The 18,411-nt window shown below is 38.9% G+C and overlaps 1 protein-coding gene across 1 annotated transcript; it reads left to right on the top strand.

Annotated features, from left to right (window-relative positions):
* The first annotated feature begins 6,892 nt into the window (after positions 1-6,892).
* On the top strand, positions 6,893-18,248 carry LOC120276197 (zinc finger CCCH domain-containing protein 5). Its single transcript, XM_039282923.1, is given in 12 exon segments — positions 6,893-6,989; positions 9,948-10,312; positions 10,790-10,945; positions 11,028-11,165; positions 11,261-11,275; positions 11,277-11,420; positions 12,985-13,077; positions 13,681-13,797; positions 13,995-14,069; positions 14,233-14,453; positions 16,471-17,657; positions 17,942-18,248. Coding segments are annotated over 11 exon segments (2,457 nt in total). The 3' UTR covers positions 17,507-17,657; positions 17,942-18,248.
* The last annotated feature ends 163 nt before the right edge of the window (positions 18,249-18,411 follow it).

Here is an 18,411-nt window from a genome sequence, read left to right as displayed (position 1 = left end):
AACAAACAAGCATAAAGATGGTCGTTTTTTATTATATGATAATAACGATTTTTAAATTAAAAATTTAATAAGTTTGTGGGAAAAAAAATTTAGGTTAGCATGATTACATTATAACTATAAACAAAAGAATTTAGGTTAGCATGAAGAGTAATGCATGTACTCATTTCTTAAACAAAAAACTTATTTTTTAAACAGAACCTCATATTTTAAATAGAAACTCATATATCAATCACTGTTAGATGCTTGAGGGTTTAAAAAATCATTGTATTAAAAAATAAGGGGTTTTTATAGATATTCAAATTTAGGGGGAGAATATTTGTATATTGCAAACTTTGGGGGTGTTTTTAGCAATTTTCACTTATTACTGTTCACCCCTCGTAATTTTCAAAACTTCCCAAAAACTCCCTCCTACTTTTACACACCCCGGACAACCCTTCCGTTAGTGTTTAACTTCCCTTATACCCCCTACCGTTCACTTCAAATGGGTCCATGTTGTGAAATCCCATTTTTGGCCTTGAAAATGGTGGGAAAAAAAAGCGCCAAATCACATCATGTTTAACCTTTTCAAGGGCTTTCTGCTTGGTTTTTGATAGACAATACCTAGGAGTTGCATTACATCTTGTTGTTCTCCTCATTTCTCCTCATTTGAGTTGTTCGACTTCGATTACGCCGGTTTCATGTACTGGTGAGAATCTCTTCGTTGCTATCAGTTTGACCATTCCGCAGGTGTTTATTATGGCAACTCATTTGTGGTAGTCTGGGTGAAGTTTATCATACCCGAAATATATAAATCTGTTTCTCCAACAGAAAATGAAGTTGATTTCCATCGGATTGGTCAAGTGTACTCCATCTTCAAATGAGCTGTAGTCGATTTTTATTATCGAGACGCAGGCATGTGCCATTAGTCGTCTCCGTTTGAAAACGAGTTTATTTCGTTGTAAAGTTCTTCCTCGCTTTATGGTTATCTATTTGTATATTTTAAATATTGTTTAACTATTTGCTATTATCCGTTTAAATATATTACCAATATGTTTAATAATTGTCATCTCCGTTTAACTTTATCTTTACATGTATAACTATTTATATTAACGTGTAAATTCTCAAAGTCTCATGCATAAAACGGTGATCTTTTTCGTTTGATCTGAATTGTTGGCAGGTGGCACGTGGCAGGTGGCAAGGTTATGAGTATCCCGTCATAAGAATTAATTACGGCATTAATTCTTAGCACGGTAACATAAATATCCGAACACCCGTTCGTTGTCATCAGTCAGTGTCGGTCTACTGTGCGTTTAACTTTTTCTCGGATATGAAGAGTCAGCCTGCTTGTGGACTTCACACCATAAATAACAAGGAAGAACCCTTCCCATGGACAACCACTCCTCGTCGTCCTCATCATCATCCTCCTCCTCCTCCTCCTCTTCCTCCTCGTCATCTGCTTCTTGTGTATGATATTCGCTGGAGTCAAACGAAAGTTCGAAGATCAACTCTATCTGAAAGGATGTCTCGTGATCCTCCTTATCTTGAGAATCAATCAGCCGTAATCACGCAACAAGTTAAACTATCTTTTCTTGCCCAAGTCGAAATACTCGCATAATTGCCTGAATGCAGAGGATTCTCCTGCGGTGGATGACGGGTAAGCAATTAAGCGGGCATTTCGACTTGGGTAAGAAAAGAAAGTTTTCACTTATTGCGTGATTGCAGAGGATTCTCTAGAGGAGGGAGATCAGGAAACATCCTTTAAGACGGAGTTGATATTTATCACTTGAGACTTTTTGTTACCATTTAAGAACATTACGTCAGTGTATAACTATTACATTCTGTGTTTAACTATCAGGATCTTCGCTTAAGTCAGACCATGACACATTGATTAATAGACGTTTTCATGAATGTGTTTGTTTAACCTTTTTTTAATGTTGTTCGTTGTGCAGGTTCAAGTTGATGCGCATGTTATGCAACCGCCGTGAGCATTCGAATGTACAGACACTTATTTCGTTCTACGAGGGTTGAGTCGTGAGTGTCCAAAGTCTGAGAAGACGTTGTAAATGTTTTATAAATAAAACGAAACAAGCTTATTTGAATGTGAACTTCTGAAATTTAAACAGAGACCTAGTAAAAACAATTTGGGAAACAAAAGAACGTCATTGTAAACAATAAAAAAAGTTAAATAATACTCAATTTAATCTTTAAACAATGACAACGGTGTTTAAGAAAATACGTAAAGATGTTTAAACAGTGACCCAAGAGGTACCCATCTTCAACGTGATGTCAGTGAAAGCATTCAATTTAAACAATAACATATATTTTAAACAGTTAAATTACTATATTTAAACGGTTTACGTATTATTTACATGATATAGACTTTATTTAAATAGGTAACAGTTATTTTAAACACTATATGTATATGTTTAAACATAAAAAGCTTGATGTTTAAACAGATACTCATGTCGAGCGATGACAATATGTCTTCATCGCAACAGTGACATATATTTCCCTTTTTGCCCTTCGGATGGAGGGGAAAATACCGCCCAATCACATCACGTCTAGTCTAACCTCTATGCACTTTTTTGTCTTTATCGCGACAGTGATATATATATATATATATATATATATATATATGCACTTTTTTTGTTTGCCTATCTACCTGCTGTTTGTTGTTTACATCTTCTTCTTCTTATTCTTCGTCTTATTTTTGTTCTTCATTTCATTTGGTTTGTACGATTTGGTTTTCGGCCGATATATTATGGAGAGTTTTTGTGGTATTGCTAGATTCAACGGGGAGGGAAGAGTGCTAATGTTCACGGCTCAGACTTCTTGGGAGTTGGTGTTAGCTGAGATATGTGAGCGATGGGGTCTCGAAGTTTCTCTTGTCAGGGTTAAGTTCATCACACCAGATGGATATAAAACGGTTTGTCCAATAGGAAACGATATTGACTTCCAGCGGATGTGTCACGTGCACTCCATCTTCAAATGTGTTGTAGTTGATCTTGTTGTCGAGACAGAAGATGTGTCATTGCCGAATCCTAATGAAAACGAGTTTTACTCGTTGTAAGTTCCTTCTTTTTTATTTGTTCCAGTTGTTTGGGTTCATTAGTGTTTAAATATGTCCGTCACTGGTTAACATCTTGTACTAGTTGTTTACGTTATTTGGTAACTGCTTAAGTATTTAATTTAACGTTTAAATATTGTCATTATCACTTAAACATTATATTCTCCGCTTAACATATTGATCTTTTCATTCGATCGAAGTGTTGGCGAGAATTCGATTCAACGAGTGCTCCTGCTCATCCCCATGGTGACCACGACGCTGTGGGATGTCTTCCTCCCTCATCTGATCATTCTGAAGTGCTGTCGTTGGATATTAGACAACATTTTGACGGTGTCGAACATTTTAGGGATGTACTTTCGAAAATCATGCAATCAAACGAATTTTGACTTCAAATTCATAAAGAACGAAAAACATCGAAGTGATCTGTGGAATGCTGCCGATGGTTGTCGTTGGCGCCTTCATGCATCAAAAGAGTATAACAAAAATACTTTCATAATCAAGATAATCAACTCGTCACACACTTGCGGTGGTGGCATAGGTTCAGGCCACATCCGAAAGCGTCCCAAAAAAATGGGTTAGCGCACGAGTGATTCGTAGGCTCGAGGACCAACCCTCATGACAAGGCCATCGACATTCGAAAAGGACATGTTGCGAGAACATGGTGTCCACATACCATACAAGCGAGGCTTGGTTGGGAAAAAGAGCATGCCCGGGTGGTCCTCGACGGCAGTGACATCTCCGACTATGATCGCTTGCTTTGGTATGTGGATAAGGTGGTCGAGACAAATCCGGCGACAGTTGCGATCGTGGAAAGAGATGGTGATCGTTTTAAACATGCATTCTTTTCTTTCAGAGCGTGTATTGTGGGATTCAAGAGGGCTTGCAGGCCACTGCTGTTTCTCGATGGTACCCACCTCCTTGGAAAATATCGGGGTACACTACTGGGTGCCACATAGAAAGATGGAAACAATGGTTTTTTCCACGTTACCTTCGGTATAGTCGACAACGAGACCGATGCCAATTGGACTTGGTTCATATCTAAGTTAGGCGATGCTTTATACGAGGATGGAGATTATCATGAGATAATTACCTTCGTGTCGGACAAGTCCAAGGGTCTTGTGAGCGCAATTGCGAGAGTCTTCCCTTCTTCGCCACATGCATACTGTCTTCGACATTTGGATGCCAAATTTTATGAAAGCCAATGTTAGACTTGGGAAGGCATTGAGGGAGGAGTGCTGGTCTATATGCTTTCCGCATTGCGTGGGCATCCACGAGCTAAAGATTTCGATGATACGCGTGAATGAACTCGCAGCCACATCACCCGAAGCTCATCACTGGTTGATTAATAAATCGGATATGGCATATTGGTCGAATTATCTGTTCAGAGGTGATCGTTGGGGTGAGATGTATTTAAACGTCGCGGAGTCGTTCAATGCTTGGATCAAGGAAGCTCGTCATTTACTCGGGTGACTGAAAAATGGTCGACTCCATAAGGTCTGTGAATGTTGATTTACACTTAACATTTAGTGTTACCCTTTAAACATTCTCAATCTTTGTTTAATTACACTTGTCTGACTTTAAATATTAATCCTTTCGTTTAAATATTTACAATAATGTTTAAACATGTTTACGAATTATTTAACCATCACTGTCTTTGTTTAACCTTATTTGCCAGGTTCAAGTTGATGCGCATGTTATGTAACCGGCGTGAGCAAGCGAACAAATGGGAGACCTACTTATGCCCAGACATACATTCGAAGGTAGAGATCATTGTTGAGGATAGCCGAAATCTTCGTGTTGGTCGTTGTGTCGATGATCGTTACGAAGTGATCGACCAGTGCAGCAACTCTGTAGATCTCGCCATCAGAACTTGTTCATGTCAAAGGTGGCAAGTTTATGGTATCCCTTGCAAACACGCTTGCGCTGCAATAATGCAGACAGACACCAACGTCCATCGATTTATTAGCGGGTACTTCACCGTCGACAATTACAAACCTGGCGTACAAGGAAGCTATATTCCCATACCCGACGATGACAGGGCCTTCGAGACGAAAATCGTGAGCTTCGTTTCATGACCGCACTGGCGAGAAGGCGACCGGGCGGCCTAGACGAAAGAGGATCGAGTCGCAGCGTTTGATGTCCGGAGTTACATTGCAGCTCACCGCCATGGATCCGTCACAATCGTAGATCTTGCAATAAAACTGTCGCCGACTAGGCATTGTAAATAAGCTCGACGATGACGTGGAAACATTGCGTATCGATGGGCAAATTTCCATATTTAAACTCTTACTCTTTACAATGAATGCATTTATTTAAACAGAGACAGTGTTATTTTAAACGGATACACTGTAATTTGAAATATTTCAAACTGATGTTTAAACGATATATGGTATATTTAAACAATGAAACGGAAATGTACACAATTACAACGTAAATTAAACAATGAAATAAAACTGAATGGAATTTAACCTGCTTTACAATTGAAAACAAACAAAATTTACATTGAGATATACAAGTCATGTTCTTCCGAAACCAAAACAATGAATTGAATGTCTAGGTTTACATTCGAAAACAAAATTGACATTGAGATTTACAAGACATGTTCTTCGGTCACAAAATTTAACCCGCTTGTGACGACCCCCCTTTCTCATGGACGCCGGCTGTCCTTCCCTCCTTAAGTATGCGGGTAACATACCTTAATCTGAGGTAAAGAACGTCTGTCTGCGGTAGCCGTAACTTCTCACCCCAAAGTAATTGCTCGATAAACCGCATGACGTAGACGGCGCAATCAACGCTTCCTTGTTTTTGGCGTGGGGTTTCCATGTCGCTGCACGAGTGGGTACTTTATTGTCACGACTCGCCGAACTCCATATCGACACAATTGTCGAATAGATTCCGCTCATCGAGATATGCAAGTTGAGATTAGAATACCGATTAAATACCAAACACTATTAATCGGATATAATTAAAGAACTTACTATGTCCAACGCGTCTTTATCGTACCCCGGACATGAAGAATAATGCCTGTATTCTTGTTTATCATTGTCAAGGACGACGACATGGAAGTGGCCATTCATGATTATCGGGAGGACGACAATTTGAACTTCATGCGAGGTCATGCGACAAAGATCCCCGACCATAGCCATAATTGTTTCTATGTCGTCGTCTCGCTTTGACATAAACAGCTAGTAAGCTGGTCCCGGTGATGGATGGCGCTTCTGTAAGGATATGGCTCTTTGCTCAGCGACTTTTGTATTATGCATACGAAAAGCGTCCCATCACATCATCCGCGACCATCTCCCTTCCCCTCAAGCAAAGTATACAATTTGTCCCGTGATGGTCGACAAGTGTCATTCTTCCACACCCGACGATTCCGAGGTTAAACGATAACTGTGATATAATAAGACCATATCAGAATGTTTAAATGATATTATCAATTGTTAAATGATATTATATATAATTAAACGTTAAGTAGACAAATTAAATGATAACATAAAGACATTAAACACTATTAGAAAATCGTTAAACACTATAATAAAAAAACTTTAAACACTATCATAAAAAAACTTTAGACTTACTCCGTCCATAGAGCAGTTGAGGAAGATCCTCATCAACTCCTGCTCGTATTTGTTAAGACGAGACAGGCCAACCCATTTGGAATAAAAAGCTTTTCGAGCCGTCGGGTCCCATTGTTGATCGCCTCGATCATCTCTCTCGCCGCTCTGGTCGGGTCTTCCCGGGCATCGCAGTGCGACCTTCACGTGTGTTTCAAAGACCAGCTAAAGATCTTCCTTCGACGCGAGAACGACGGGCCGACAAACGATCAACCCTGCATCACATCCTTACATGGTTGTTCTTGTTGTGGGATTGTGCTCAGCTTCGACGCGGGACGACGACGACAACATCAACCGCAGCATACATCCTTACATGGTTCTAGTTGCGGGTGGGATCGTGTCCAGCTCGACGCGAGATCGGCTGGCCACGGCCACTGCAATGCATTCAACGATCTTCTCAACCGCGAGCTACGACTGACAAAGATCATCTGGGAGACACACCCTTAGCTTGTTCTCGATCCGCAAGGATTGTGTCCATCTTTGATGCCGCATCTTGGAGCGGTTCCCACCGGGTCCATCGATTCATTAAGAAGAGAGTTAACGCACCTTCCCATCACGGCCCCTCACTGGCGTCATCAACGGCGACTGGACTCAAGAATAAAGATCGACCCGCCGATGATGTTGCTATTATTTCATTGTTAGCCGGCGGTGGAGATAGAGGCAGATTGCTTCTCCTCTTTTTCGCAAGTCTCTTCGAACGTGGCCGCCTTGAACGACCTTCCCGATGACGTCGCTCGTCATCAAATTCCCAACGCCTCGCTCGTCCCCGGTGCTTCAGCTTATTTCGAGGGATGGCGCAGTCGGTTGCGAACCTCCTTCCAGTGCCTCAACACGAGCGACTGTCGAGGAAACTCGGTCATCAATACTCGCACGCCCTACATAAGAGTCTGCGTGACATCTTCGCCTAATGTCACGGCTCGGGCCGCATCGCGAGGGGCCGCCACGTCGTGGGCCGCCACAATCGGGGGACCGCTGTTGTCGTGGTAGGGGGATTGCTGGAATCGCGGGGTGGGGAGGGCTTCTCCTGGCCGAGGATCAGTGCGGCGCTGGTGGGCTGGGAAGTAGGAGAATCAGCGCCGAGCGAGCACGATAGAGGCCGCCTCTCATCCCGCCTTCGAGCAAGTGGGTTCCCGGAGTAATAGCATCCATCCGCTCGCTAGCCCCAATAAATATTTCTTCTTCAAAGATTCGCGTAACCAGCTCAGAAACTAACATATGTAAAACCAAACAATTTTCAAATAAATCATTCATTTTAAACTATAAAAACTATATTTAAACAGAGTGGTTATATATTTAAACGTTATAGAATATATTTAAACGGAGAACAAAATATTTAAACCAAGTATGTAATAAGTTTTTAAATGGTAAATACTAAAGTTAAACGCTAAATAATATGTTTAAACATTAAAGACTTATGTTAAACATTGTCCATGATTTATTACCTTTTTCCCATCGAGTGACGACAAGTCGGTTTCTACCGCTGCGCTTCCTAGAAATACTTTCACCGTAGTACAGAGATCCTTGGGATCTCGCCAAAACGGACTTTTCTTCCCCGCTCCGGCCACTCAGAAACCGGACGTTAAGCGCTGACCAAGCAACCCTTAACGTACCCTCGTGTTGGTCTTCTTCCCGCCAAGATCTATCTTGCGACTCGGTGCCGCTGTGGAATATCCTCCATAAGCCACTTCAGCGTCGCTCGCGCCTACGCAGATCACCCCATGGTCGGTAGATCATCGACATAATCAACGATCCAGCTCGAACCGAGCATGATGTATTTGGGAAGAGGATCGCACTCCACGAGGTACACCATCGAGTTTGACAAAAATTATCTTCTTCTCCCTCTCGTCGAACAAGTCGCACTGTAACGCTCTTGATGGAGTCTCGCTGCTCTCGTAGGTTTTTGATAGATACCTCCTTCAACGCCGACCGGTTTTCTTCTTCGAAAGACGCATCGCGCCGCCATCGCAACGCGTACTCAAGAACGAGGGCCACATCTCGAGGTCTCGAAACTCGCAGACTTTCCCCGATCCTCGAATTTATCGGGCGCAACCATCGCACTTTTGCAAAAGAGAATCAAGAAGGGCCCTCTTGGTATATAGCTTCCAACATGCGAACGCTGCAAACGTGTCCTTCGAATAATCTCCCAGTGTCGAGGGTCATGTTATCTTTCAATTCACCTAAGGTCTCCACTCACGGCGTCAAATAGCATCGCCCATTAACTAGGGTCGACCGCCATAATCACAAGCTCGCGACAATAACAACACATTCAACATGCAGTATTGATAAAAGTTTAAGCGGAAATATAAGGTTTTAAACGGTAACATCTCAGTTATTAAAAAAAAATATCAAATGTTAAACAGAGACCCATTTTATTAGACGAGAATACTTTAAAGCAGACAACAAATTTTAAACCAGTAACATCTCATTTCTTAAACGTCAACCTCATTTATAAAACTCAGAATCATATCAAACGAAAGTGGGAAAATGTACATTATAAATATTACTACTAAATCATAACAATCGAAAAAAACTATTTCGATAGTGTATACATACTGAAAATGCAAAACAAAACAAAACCCCTAGCCGAGAAATCTCCTGCAGACTAACAAAACCCCAACCGAGAAATCCCCTCGCAGACTTTCAATATCTTCCAACAAAAACAGAGCACAAAACAAAACCAAAAAAATCTTTCTTTCAGAATGTAGTCATGCTAACATAAAACCATACTCAATACCTTAGATCAGAATCGATGAAAACTGCCAACTAGTCATGGGGACTTCTCCTTCGAGATCACCGTGGAAAGGGAAAAAGTCGATGAAATGCTAATTACAGAGGCTTTCGCAAGTAGAGACAACTTCGGAGACACTGAAATCGGAAAAGTCAAGACGCGAGTCGAGAAAAAGCAAAGAAACTGGCCCAATAAATTGCCTCGTTTGCCATCCCTACTGAAAACCCACCCCACTTCCTCTCAAACCGCCGAGATCAGCAGCACCACGACTCCCACATGCAAGGGCATTTTCGCTCATAAAATTTGAAACTCACCCGCTCACATCCGCTACGTCTAGGGGTTTGAAAAACATGTAGCTTTAAAAAGGAGGGGTTTTAGCGATTGCAAAAACTAATGGGTGTTTTTGACAATTTTACAAACTTAGAGGGTTTTTTTGGCAATTTTCACTATTTTTATTTACATTTATTCTTTAAAAAAAAAAATCCTTTTTTTAATCAAAATGTGGGAATAAGATAAAGAGAGCCGTTGGATCATAATAAACGGCTTCGGTGAGCTTGAGCTCTTGCTCGGCGTCGTCAATGGCGGAACCCGTGCCCGCCGGAGCATCGCCGGCGCCGGAGATTGGGGACGGTAGTGCGGTGCTGTCGAGGAAAGAGAAGAGGAAAGCGGCGAAAGAAGGAGAAGAGGAAGCAGGTTCGGAAAGAAGTGGCGATCCGAGAGCGCGAGGAGGAGGAGGCGCGTGTCAATGATCCTGAGGAGCAGGTCCGGATTAGAATAACGGAGGAGGAGGAGGCGGAGGCTGCTGAGAGGGCGAGGAAGGAGTTTGAGGAGAGGGAGAGGGCCTGGCTTGATGCCGCAGCTGCGAGGAAGGCCGCGGAGGAGGAGAGACGGAGGCTCGAAGAGTCTCAGAAAGAAATCGAAAAGGTCATCTCTCTCTCTCTCTCTATATGTATATGGATATTATGATTCTAGGGTTTGATTTGAGCTTTTGAGATTCCTTTTTGCCCAATAATGGTATATAATTCATAGTAATCGTTTTATGTTATCTTGTATTGGCTGATAAAATTGAAAAATAGGGTTGATTGATGTAGTCATGGAAGATCAAGTAACTTGAGTAAATGGTTATAGAGAAGCAGGAAAATGGAGAATGAAGCTTGAAATTTTTTGCCTTTTTCTTTGCAGGACATGCTAGATATTTGGTTGCAATTTGAATTGTCTGATAATGTGTGGTATCATGTGATGCGATTGTTTGTTCATGTTTTGATGGCATGAGCCAAATTTAGCTAGGAGCATGAAGCATTTGGGAAATGAAAATGCATGCTCTGTATATGTTAGTTCTTATGGTATTTGTGGTTATGATGCCTTTTGGTAATACCCATATTACTTTGATGTGTATAATAGGTTGGGCGGCGTTCTGATGATGAGTTGGAAGATGATGATTGTGAACTCGTTGAAGAGGGACCTGCTGAGATTATCTGGCAAGGAAATGAAATAATAGTCAAGAAGAAGAAAGTCCGGGTTCTGAAACAAAGTGCTAACAGGCAAAAACATGAAGAGGTTCAGTCATTTTATTGTCTGCTTCGTAGTTGTATTTGAATACTCCATCAAGACTTTGAGACCTTGACAATTTTCTTTGCAGGATGATGATAGACCTACTTCAAATCCGCTACCTCCTCAATCTGAAGCCTTTGCTTCCTATACAGGTGCACCACCTGTTTCTGCGAAAGAAGTTCTTGAAACCATGTCTCAGCAAATTCCAAATTTTGGAACTGAACAAGTGTGCCTTTTGAAAACTCTTTGTTTCTTTGTTATTGTCATGGTGACTATATCTAATACATAAGTGGATTGCTTAAATGCTTCTTGTTTATGTAGGATAAAACAAATTGTCCCCTTTCACCTCAAGACAGGTGCTTGTCGTTTTGGTTCACAATGCAGCAGAGTTCATTTTCATCCTGATAAGTCCTGTACACTGCTCATCAAGAACATGTATAATGGTCCAGGTCTTGCTTGGGAGCAAGATGAGGGGCTTGAGGTCTGTAAAATGATGCTCTCATGTTACTAATGCGTATCCAACTAAAATTTTACTATATCTGGAGACATTTCCTTGTGCTATTTTAATGCACCCTTTTCCTGCATCCCGCTTTTCTAAATTATCAAATATATACTGGCATAACTTGCCTATTTTTCATTTTTCTTATTCCGTACTTGTAAAGAAAGACTAACACTCATATCCATTAGATTAGTTAATTTTGTCTTCTCTTTCACATCACATTTTTCCCCTGTACAAATATTTTTTCCCCTTTTCATTTTCTATTTCCTTTAACCCATTGTGCACCAGAAATGCATATCAAGGTTCATTCTAGTGGAAGTTCAAGGTTTTGGTTGGCCTTGGTTGAGGGTGAAGATTAAAGCTATAATCCAGTGCTGTATCCTGTAAATTCTGTATTTGCAATTGTCCTATTTCTTTGAACATTAATGTTGTATTCTATGTAGCATTGTTCTTGCATTAGCTTTTCTTTTAATTCCTTTTGTTTTTTTGTCAATTTGATGAAAATTAGAAGATATGAGATTAATCAAATCTCACTTTTTCTGAAAGTTACTAATAGTCTAAATGACCTTTTGGGGTCTCATCAGTTTGAGGCTTACATATGAAAAATTAACTCCTAAACAAGTACAGTTAAGCAAAATTTCCTTATCATTCTTTAGTTTTTCTATTACTCTTTGTTTGGTAAGCCACTGCCCATGCCTCATGATTGGAGATTATAGCACAAGAAGCCTAAATGACAGGTGATGAAATCTACTATGAGAATATGATTATTTTGGTGCTCATCTGCTTGAATCCAATATTTTCTTCATTATTAAATTTAAAAAGGCCATAGAAGGTTGCCAGAAACTTGGATGAAGCACAATTTGTATCTACATGGTAATTAATGACACTGAGGTAGACAGAATATGTATGGTAATTTTGTTTTTCTTTGATTATAATAGATATTATCATGGTTGTTGATTTACTAGACTCATGTAGAGAAGATCTGTGTAGGCTGAAAGCATGAATTTTGGTGTGGAAGCCAAAAGTTTAGTTTTATGTTTTCTCCTTTAGTTGCTGTATTTTTTTCACCCCATTTTTTCAGTTCAATCCCTTGATAAACTATAAATTTTACTTGTTTCATTGTGAAATTGATAATAAAAATGCCATCATAGGTTGTGAAGACAATAATCCATCGTTCATTCATTTAATGGTTCAGTCTTTCTGCTCTAGTTAACCTGTCCAACCTGTATTGCAGTGCTGAATGTTCAACTTGAGTCAATTAGTATTTGCAAAAAGTTTAGTAGGCATCTAAAGTTGCATAATGTTTGGACTGCTTATTAACATAACACCTAGCAATCTGTAAGGTTTGTCTCCTATTTGTTCCTGTTCTTAGTGGCAGTTGTCAATCCATTATTTCATTATGTTATTATTTTCTTAGGAGATTCTGATCATTAGAATAATGATGTATTTCTTTTTTGATAAAATATAATTATTACATTTTTGTCTTGGTAATATTATTCCTTAAAGCTTTTGACTAATGAACTCTATATGGCTTATTTTTTACCAGTATACGGATGAAGAGGTTGACCACTGTTATGAAGAATTCTATGAAGATGTACACACGGAGTTCTTAAAGTTTGGTGAACTAATTAATTTCAAGGTTGCTTGATTTTTTTTTATATAAAAAAAAAAGATATTTCCTATGCCCGAATGTTTTCACAGTTTCAAGACATATTTGTTGGCAACTAATGCGCATAAATAAGGACAGTAATGTTAAAGATCCATTGTGTTTTTGCAGTTATTATTGCAATATGCGATTGGAATTTTGCTGAAATAAAAATAATTTTACTGTGTCTTTCAGTAAGAGCACAAAAGCCATGTCTCATGTACTTTTCATCATTAATTCAATTACTAAAAGAACTCCTTTTGTTAATTAATGTATTGTATTGTACAAGTTATTGGTCACTATCATCTGACAAATTTGTGTGCATTTTAATCCGTCTAAATTCTCTTGCAAGCTTAATATTTGAGTTTGTATTTTTTTCTAACTAGTTGTAATTTTTCCCTAGTCATGTCTTTCTGTTGTTTATCTGCTCATTTACGTTTCTTAGGGCCTCTAACTTCTTCTTTCATTAGTGATTCCCAACTATTCATTGTGAAATTCTAAGATTGCAGCTAATTTTGTCACTATTGCTGATGTGGTAATTTTCTTGATATGTGAGTTGTGTTATTTACAGCTCTAGTTTCCCCTCTTTTTTTCTAGGTATGCAGGAATGGCTCATATCATCTGCGTGGTAATGTCTATGTGCATTACAAGGCCCTGGAATCAGCTATTCTTGCTTTCAATGCAATGAATGGTCGATATTTTGCCGGGAAACAGGTCCTTTATTGATTCACATATTTTTTATGACTTGCTTTTCTTTCAGTATAATCTATTGATTTATTTACTTTACTGCAACTATATCTGAAGTTGTGCTCACAGATGCTCACAGAACCATTTAATCATATATTGTCTTTTAGACTAATTTCTAAAACTTATGGACAATAAAGGTCTAAATTCCATTCTGTGTACATCAGATCACATGTGAATTTATTGGTGTCACAAAATGGAAGGTTGCAATTTGTGGGGAGTACATGAAATCAAGGCTAAAGGTAAAAATCTTCCTACATTTCCCTTTATACGCTTCTCTTTTTGTTCATTTATGCACTCAAAGGCCCTAAACGTCACTCTATCTTTTGCATAAGAAGACTAACGAGCTGATGTTGCTTTATTTTCTTTCATGCTTATGTGCATATGGATTTTGACTTTTGTCAGACCTGCTCTCGTGGTACTGCCTGCAATTTCATTCACTGCTTCCGCAATCCTGGAGGAGATTATGAGTGGGCTAACTGGGATAACCCTCCGCCTAAATACTGGATTAGAAAAATGGCTGTTCTTTTTGGCACTTCAGATGAACAAGGGCATGACATGCAAATGGAACTGGAAAGTCAGGAGAGACCCAGGGGCTCAAAAAGGAGAACACCTATAAATAACAGGTGTGCTCATATTATCAAGCTTTTACTCTCATTTTTTGAAATGTGCATTGACTCTTTTTTGACACATTATGATGATGCAATTCATTCATTGATTTCTACCACATCTGAATGTTTTTGATGCTGCTTTCACTGCACTTTGGAACATTGAAACACACTATAAGCCAAGCTTTTATTTTGGTTTCTGTTATAGAATTTGGTTCTTTAATGACTAGAATTGTTCGTGCTTGACTATGCATTACCATGGAAGAATTTGCAGGGTGATGTAAGTTTGCAACACATCAGTTTTCTTGCATCTCCTTGGAATTGGCTTTTATTTTCCTTGTGCACTTCAAATATTGAAGCCATTCTTTTAGCTTTCATACATAAAATGGCTTTTATATGACTCATTTTGACTGGATTGATATTTGTAAGTCATCAGTCAACTAGTTGCTAGGTGAGTATTACCTAGCTTATCATTGCCTGAGTGTTTACTAGTTTTCTTGTTAGCCAGTTCTTGTTTTAACAATTAAATCTTTCCACACCAAAACATCCAAAGCTCCAAAATTGGCTGGGGGCAACCTACAACAACACTGTATCAAAGCATGCGATGGTTATTCAATGATCCACATAGTTTATCTACCCACATGCATAAAAATATATGCATGTTGATGTGGTTCTGTCAAATTTAGTAATTGTGGTTGTTGTTCAGGATTCCTTTGTGTTTTTTTTTTTAACTAGGACACAGTTACGCTCTTTTTGGATTGTTGGCATAAATGTTCACCAATGCTATGCAAATATTTTGTCTGTAGAGATTGGATTCATTTAAATTGGTGGATCCCCTCTTTGCTTCACCAGTTCCTAGTATTCTGAAATGCTGGCATTAGTGTTCACTGATGCTATATAAGTATTTTGTGTTACTTGGGCATGGTTTTCCTATATTTTTAACAATATCAGTTAGATTTTTGGGTTTGCATTAGTGGGCCTTTGTTACCAAAAACCTCAAGGTTATTGGTGTTACCCCACTTGAACTATATAAGCCTATTATACTTTTAGTTTTTATCCGATGTAGGACTATTATCTCACTTCATCATTGATATAGGACTATTATGTCACTTCATCATTCCAACATCCTCCTCAAGTTTAACTGGTTACATGTTCAGTTGCAATTTGCCATTTTTGTTTTAAACTTGTACTTCAATCTTTTTTTTTATATTGGCATGAGTGGGTTTTTCATTTTTTTTTTTTTAAACTAGTCCTTGGATCTTTTTCCTTGGGTTCTTGAAACTTAATGGGCTTTGATACCATGTTAAATTTTTAGGTTTGTATTAGTGGGCATTTGCTAAATGATTGGGCTATGATAATTCAAATGGTGGCCAATGTACCAATAACCTCAAGGTTTGAGGTTATTGGTGTTACCCCACTTGAACTATATAAGCCCATTACACTTTTAGTTTTTATCCGATGTGGGACTAATATCTCATTTCATCATTCCAACAACCTCCTCAAGTTTTACCTGGTTACTACATGTTATGTTCAGTTGCAATTTGCCATTTTTTGTTTTAAACTTGTACTTCAATTCTTTTTTTAGTGGCATGAGTAGGTTTTTTTCCTTAACTAGTCCTTGGATCTTTGTCCTTGGGTTGTTAAGTTTAATGGGCTTTGATACCATGTTAGATTTTTAGGTTTCCATTAGTGGGCCTTTGCTAAATAATGATTGGGCTATGATAATTCAAAGGGAGGCCAATATACCCAAAACCCTGTGACACCACTTGAACTATATAAGCCCATTACACTTTTTAGTTTTTACTTTTTATCCAATGTGGGACTTCATCATTCCAACATACAGGAACTGTTATTTAGTATTTCTGATCAAATAATTGAATTTCATAAGCTTGTCATCCTTTTTGTCCCTAGATACCAAATGAATCAATAAGATTGTAGCTACTTAATCTAGAAATGCTATTTCTATTTCTTTTCATCTTCTGCATCTTCTAAAAATTTTTAGATGTCTTTGTTGATTTAGATGTTTGTGTTGCAGACGCCCATCAACAAGATCAACTCATGGTGAGATGGATTACTCGAGCAGTGGATCTGATACAGATGTAGATAGGAATCTATCCAATAATATTTCATATAGGAATGACCACTCAAGCAGAAGAAAGGATAAGACTCTTCATAAACACAAACATTATGAAGATAAACACAGGTCAAGTTCTCGAAGTCAAAGCAGGAAACATCATTCACATGGTCATAGCTCTAGAAAAGATGACATGAAGGAATTGACAAGAGGTTCAGTCAAGAAGCACAGAGATATTGACGAAGATTACACTCCTAAATACCATAAAAGACATAAGAAGAAACATAGTCCGACAGAAGACATGAGCATGCAACAGAAGGAGATCGTTTTTGAAGAGCAATCAAAATCAGATGAGTACTATAAAGAATTAAGGTTGCCATATCAGTATTCAGACTACTCTCGCGACGATCACCACGCAAGTAATTACCGTTCTAGTGAAAATTTATTTAGTGAGAGAAATATCGATGTTAATGACCGGTATGATGGGAAGTACTGCTCTGATTATATGGATTCTGACAAAGAGAACTTGCACAGAAACAAGTTATGTGACAGAAAACGCTCAAGTGAAGAGAGAGTACATGAGCGATATGCATCTAATTATTTCACTGATCATGTCTCTGATGATCATGGGCAAGATAAGAAGGGTAAGTCTGCGAGACAAGATGCTGAGCGGGTATTCTCTTCTGATGATAATGATCAGGAAAATAATATCAATAGGGAATCTCATGATTCTTCTCAGCACAATGTGAGTGCCCTGTCGCCAAGCCAGGTTGAGCCAAATGAACCGAGAAACTCATCAGATGAAACTGGGCATGCCTTTAGCCGGAGGAACAAGAGGCATAGTAAAACTGAAAGAAACAGAAGACATCACAGGGAAAGATACGGAGACGTTAAACAAGAAACCGGGCATGACAACAGACATAGGCATAGGAGTGATAGGAAGAGAAGGCATCATGACGAGACGTCAGGGCATAAAGAATATCAAACAAGAAACTAGTCATTTAGATTCTGACGGTTCTTTGTACCCTAAACATGTTAGGAAGAGTCCTTCAAGACGGCGATCCCCTGTATTAGACGGCCTTTGCAGCAGATTCATCTAGGGAGTAGCCAAGTGGGTATTCTTCGAATCACAACAAATGCAAAGCCTGGTATGCATGACTTGTTCTAAAATTTTGTTTCCCATGAACGTCCATATTATTTTGCCATAGACAAAACTTCAAGCATGATAAACCTTTTGTTTTGTGAATAAAAAATGAAAAATCATGGTGTAAACAGCAACCTGAAAATTGTAATCTCTCTGTTATCAATTGTATTTTCTTCCCCCATATTTTTTCCTTGCCATTGTTAAAGGTTTTTTTTTTTTTGTTAAATGCTTCAATGAACTATGTGATTGAGTTAATCATGTGGCATCTGTTTTGTTTGTTGGCAGCAGGTTTCTGGCCTCCAGTCAAACTGCTTTTCTTACCATGGAAGTTGTCGTAAGGCGCCGGCCTTGGCCAAGCATGCGAGGCAAGACCCTTAAAGAAGCGTCCCTCAGATTGGTTTTTTAGTGTTCATCACGGTTGATGTGATCATCTAAGTTTGTATTACATGGATGTCCACAACCCTGTTCGTTGATTATATTTCATAATTAGGGCAAAAATTCATTTAGAATGATTATCACACACAAGCACACACTCGGAGAGACGTTTATAACGTTGATGCTTAAATGGTAAAATTGTATGCTTAAAAAACTGCTCACATGGTAAATATGTATGCTTAAGAAAGGAATAAAGCAGTACACACTAAATGTTTTTAAAAATAAATAATAAAAAAAAATTATGCATGTAAGTTATTGCAAGTTTGAACAAAAACTAGGGTGTGAGATATTAACTTCACAGCTATGGACACTCTTAACACATG

The sequence above is a fragment of the Dioscorea cayenensis genome, chromosome 14 (assembly GCF_009730915.1).
Source record: "Dioscorea cayenensis subsp. rotundata cultivar TDr96_F1 chromosome 14, TDr96_F1_v2_PseudoChromosome.rev07_lg8_w22 25.fasta, whole genome shotgun sequence".
In the NCBI taxonomy this organism is placed as follows: Eukaryota; Viridiplantae; Streptophyta; class Magnoliopsida; order Dioscoreales; family Dioscoreaceae; genus Dioscorea; species Dioscorea cayenensis.
The sequence above is the reverse complement of the archived record's forward strand: the minus strand, read 5'-3'. Positions and strand labels throughout refer to the sequence as shown.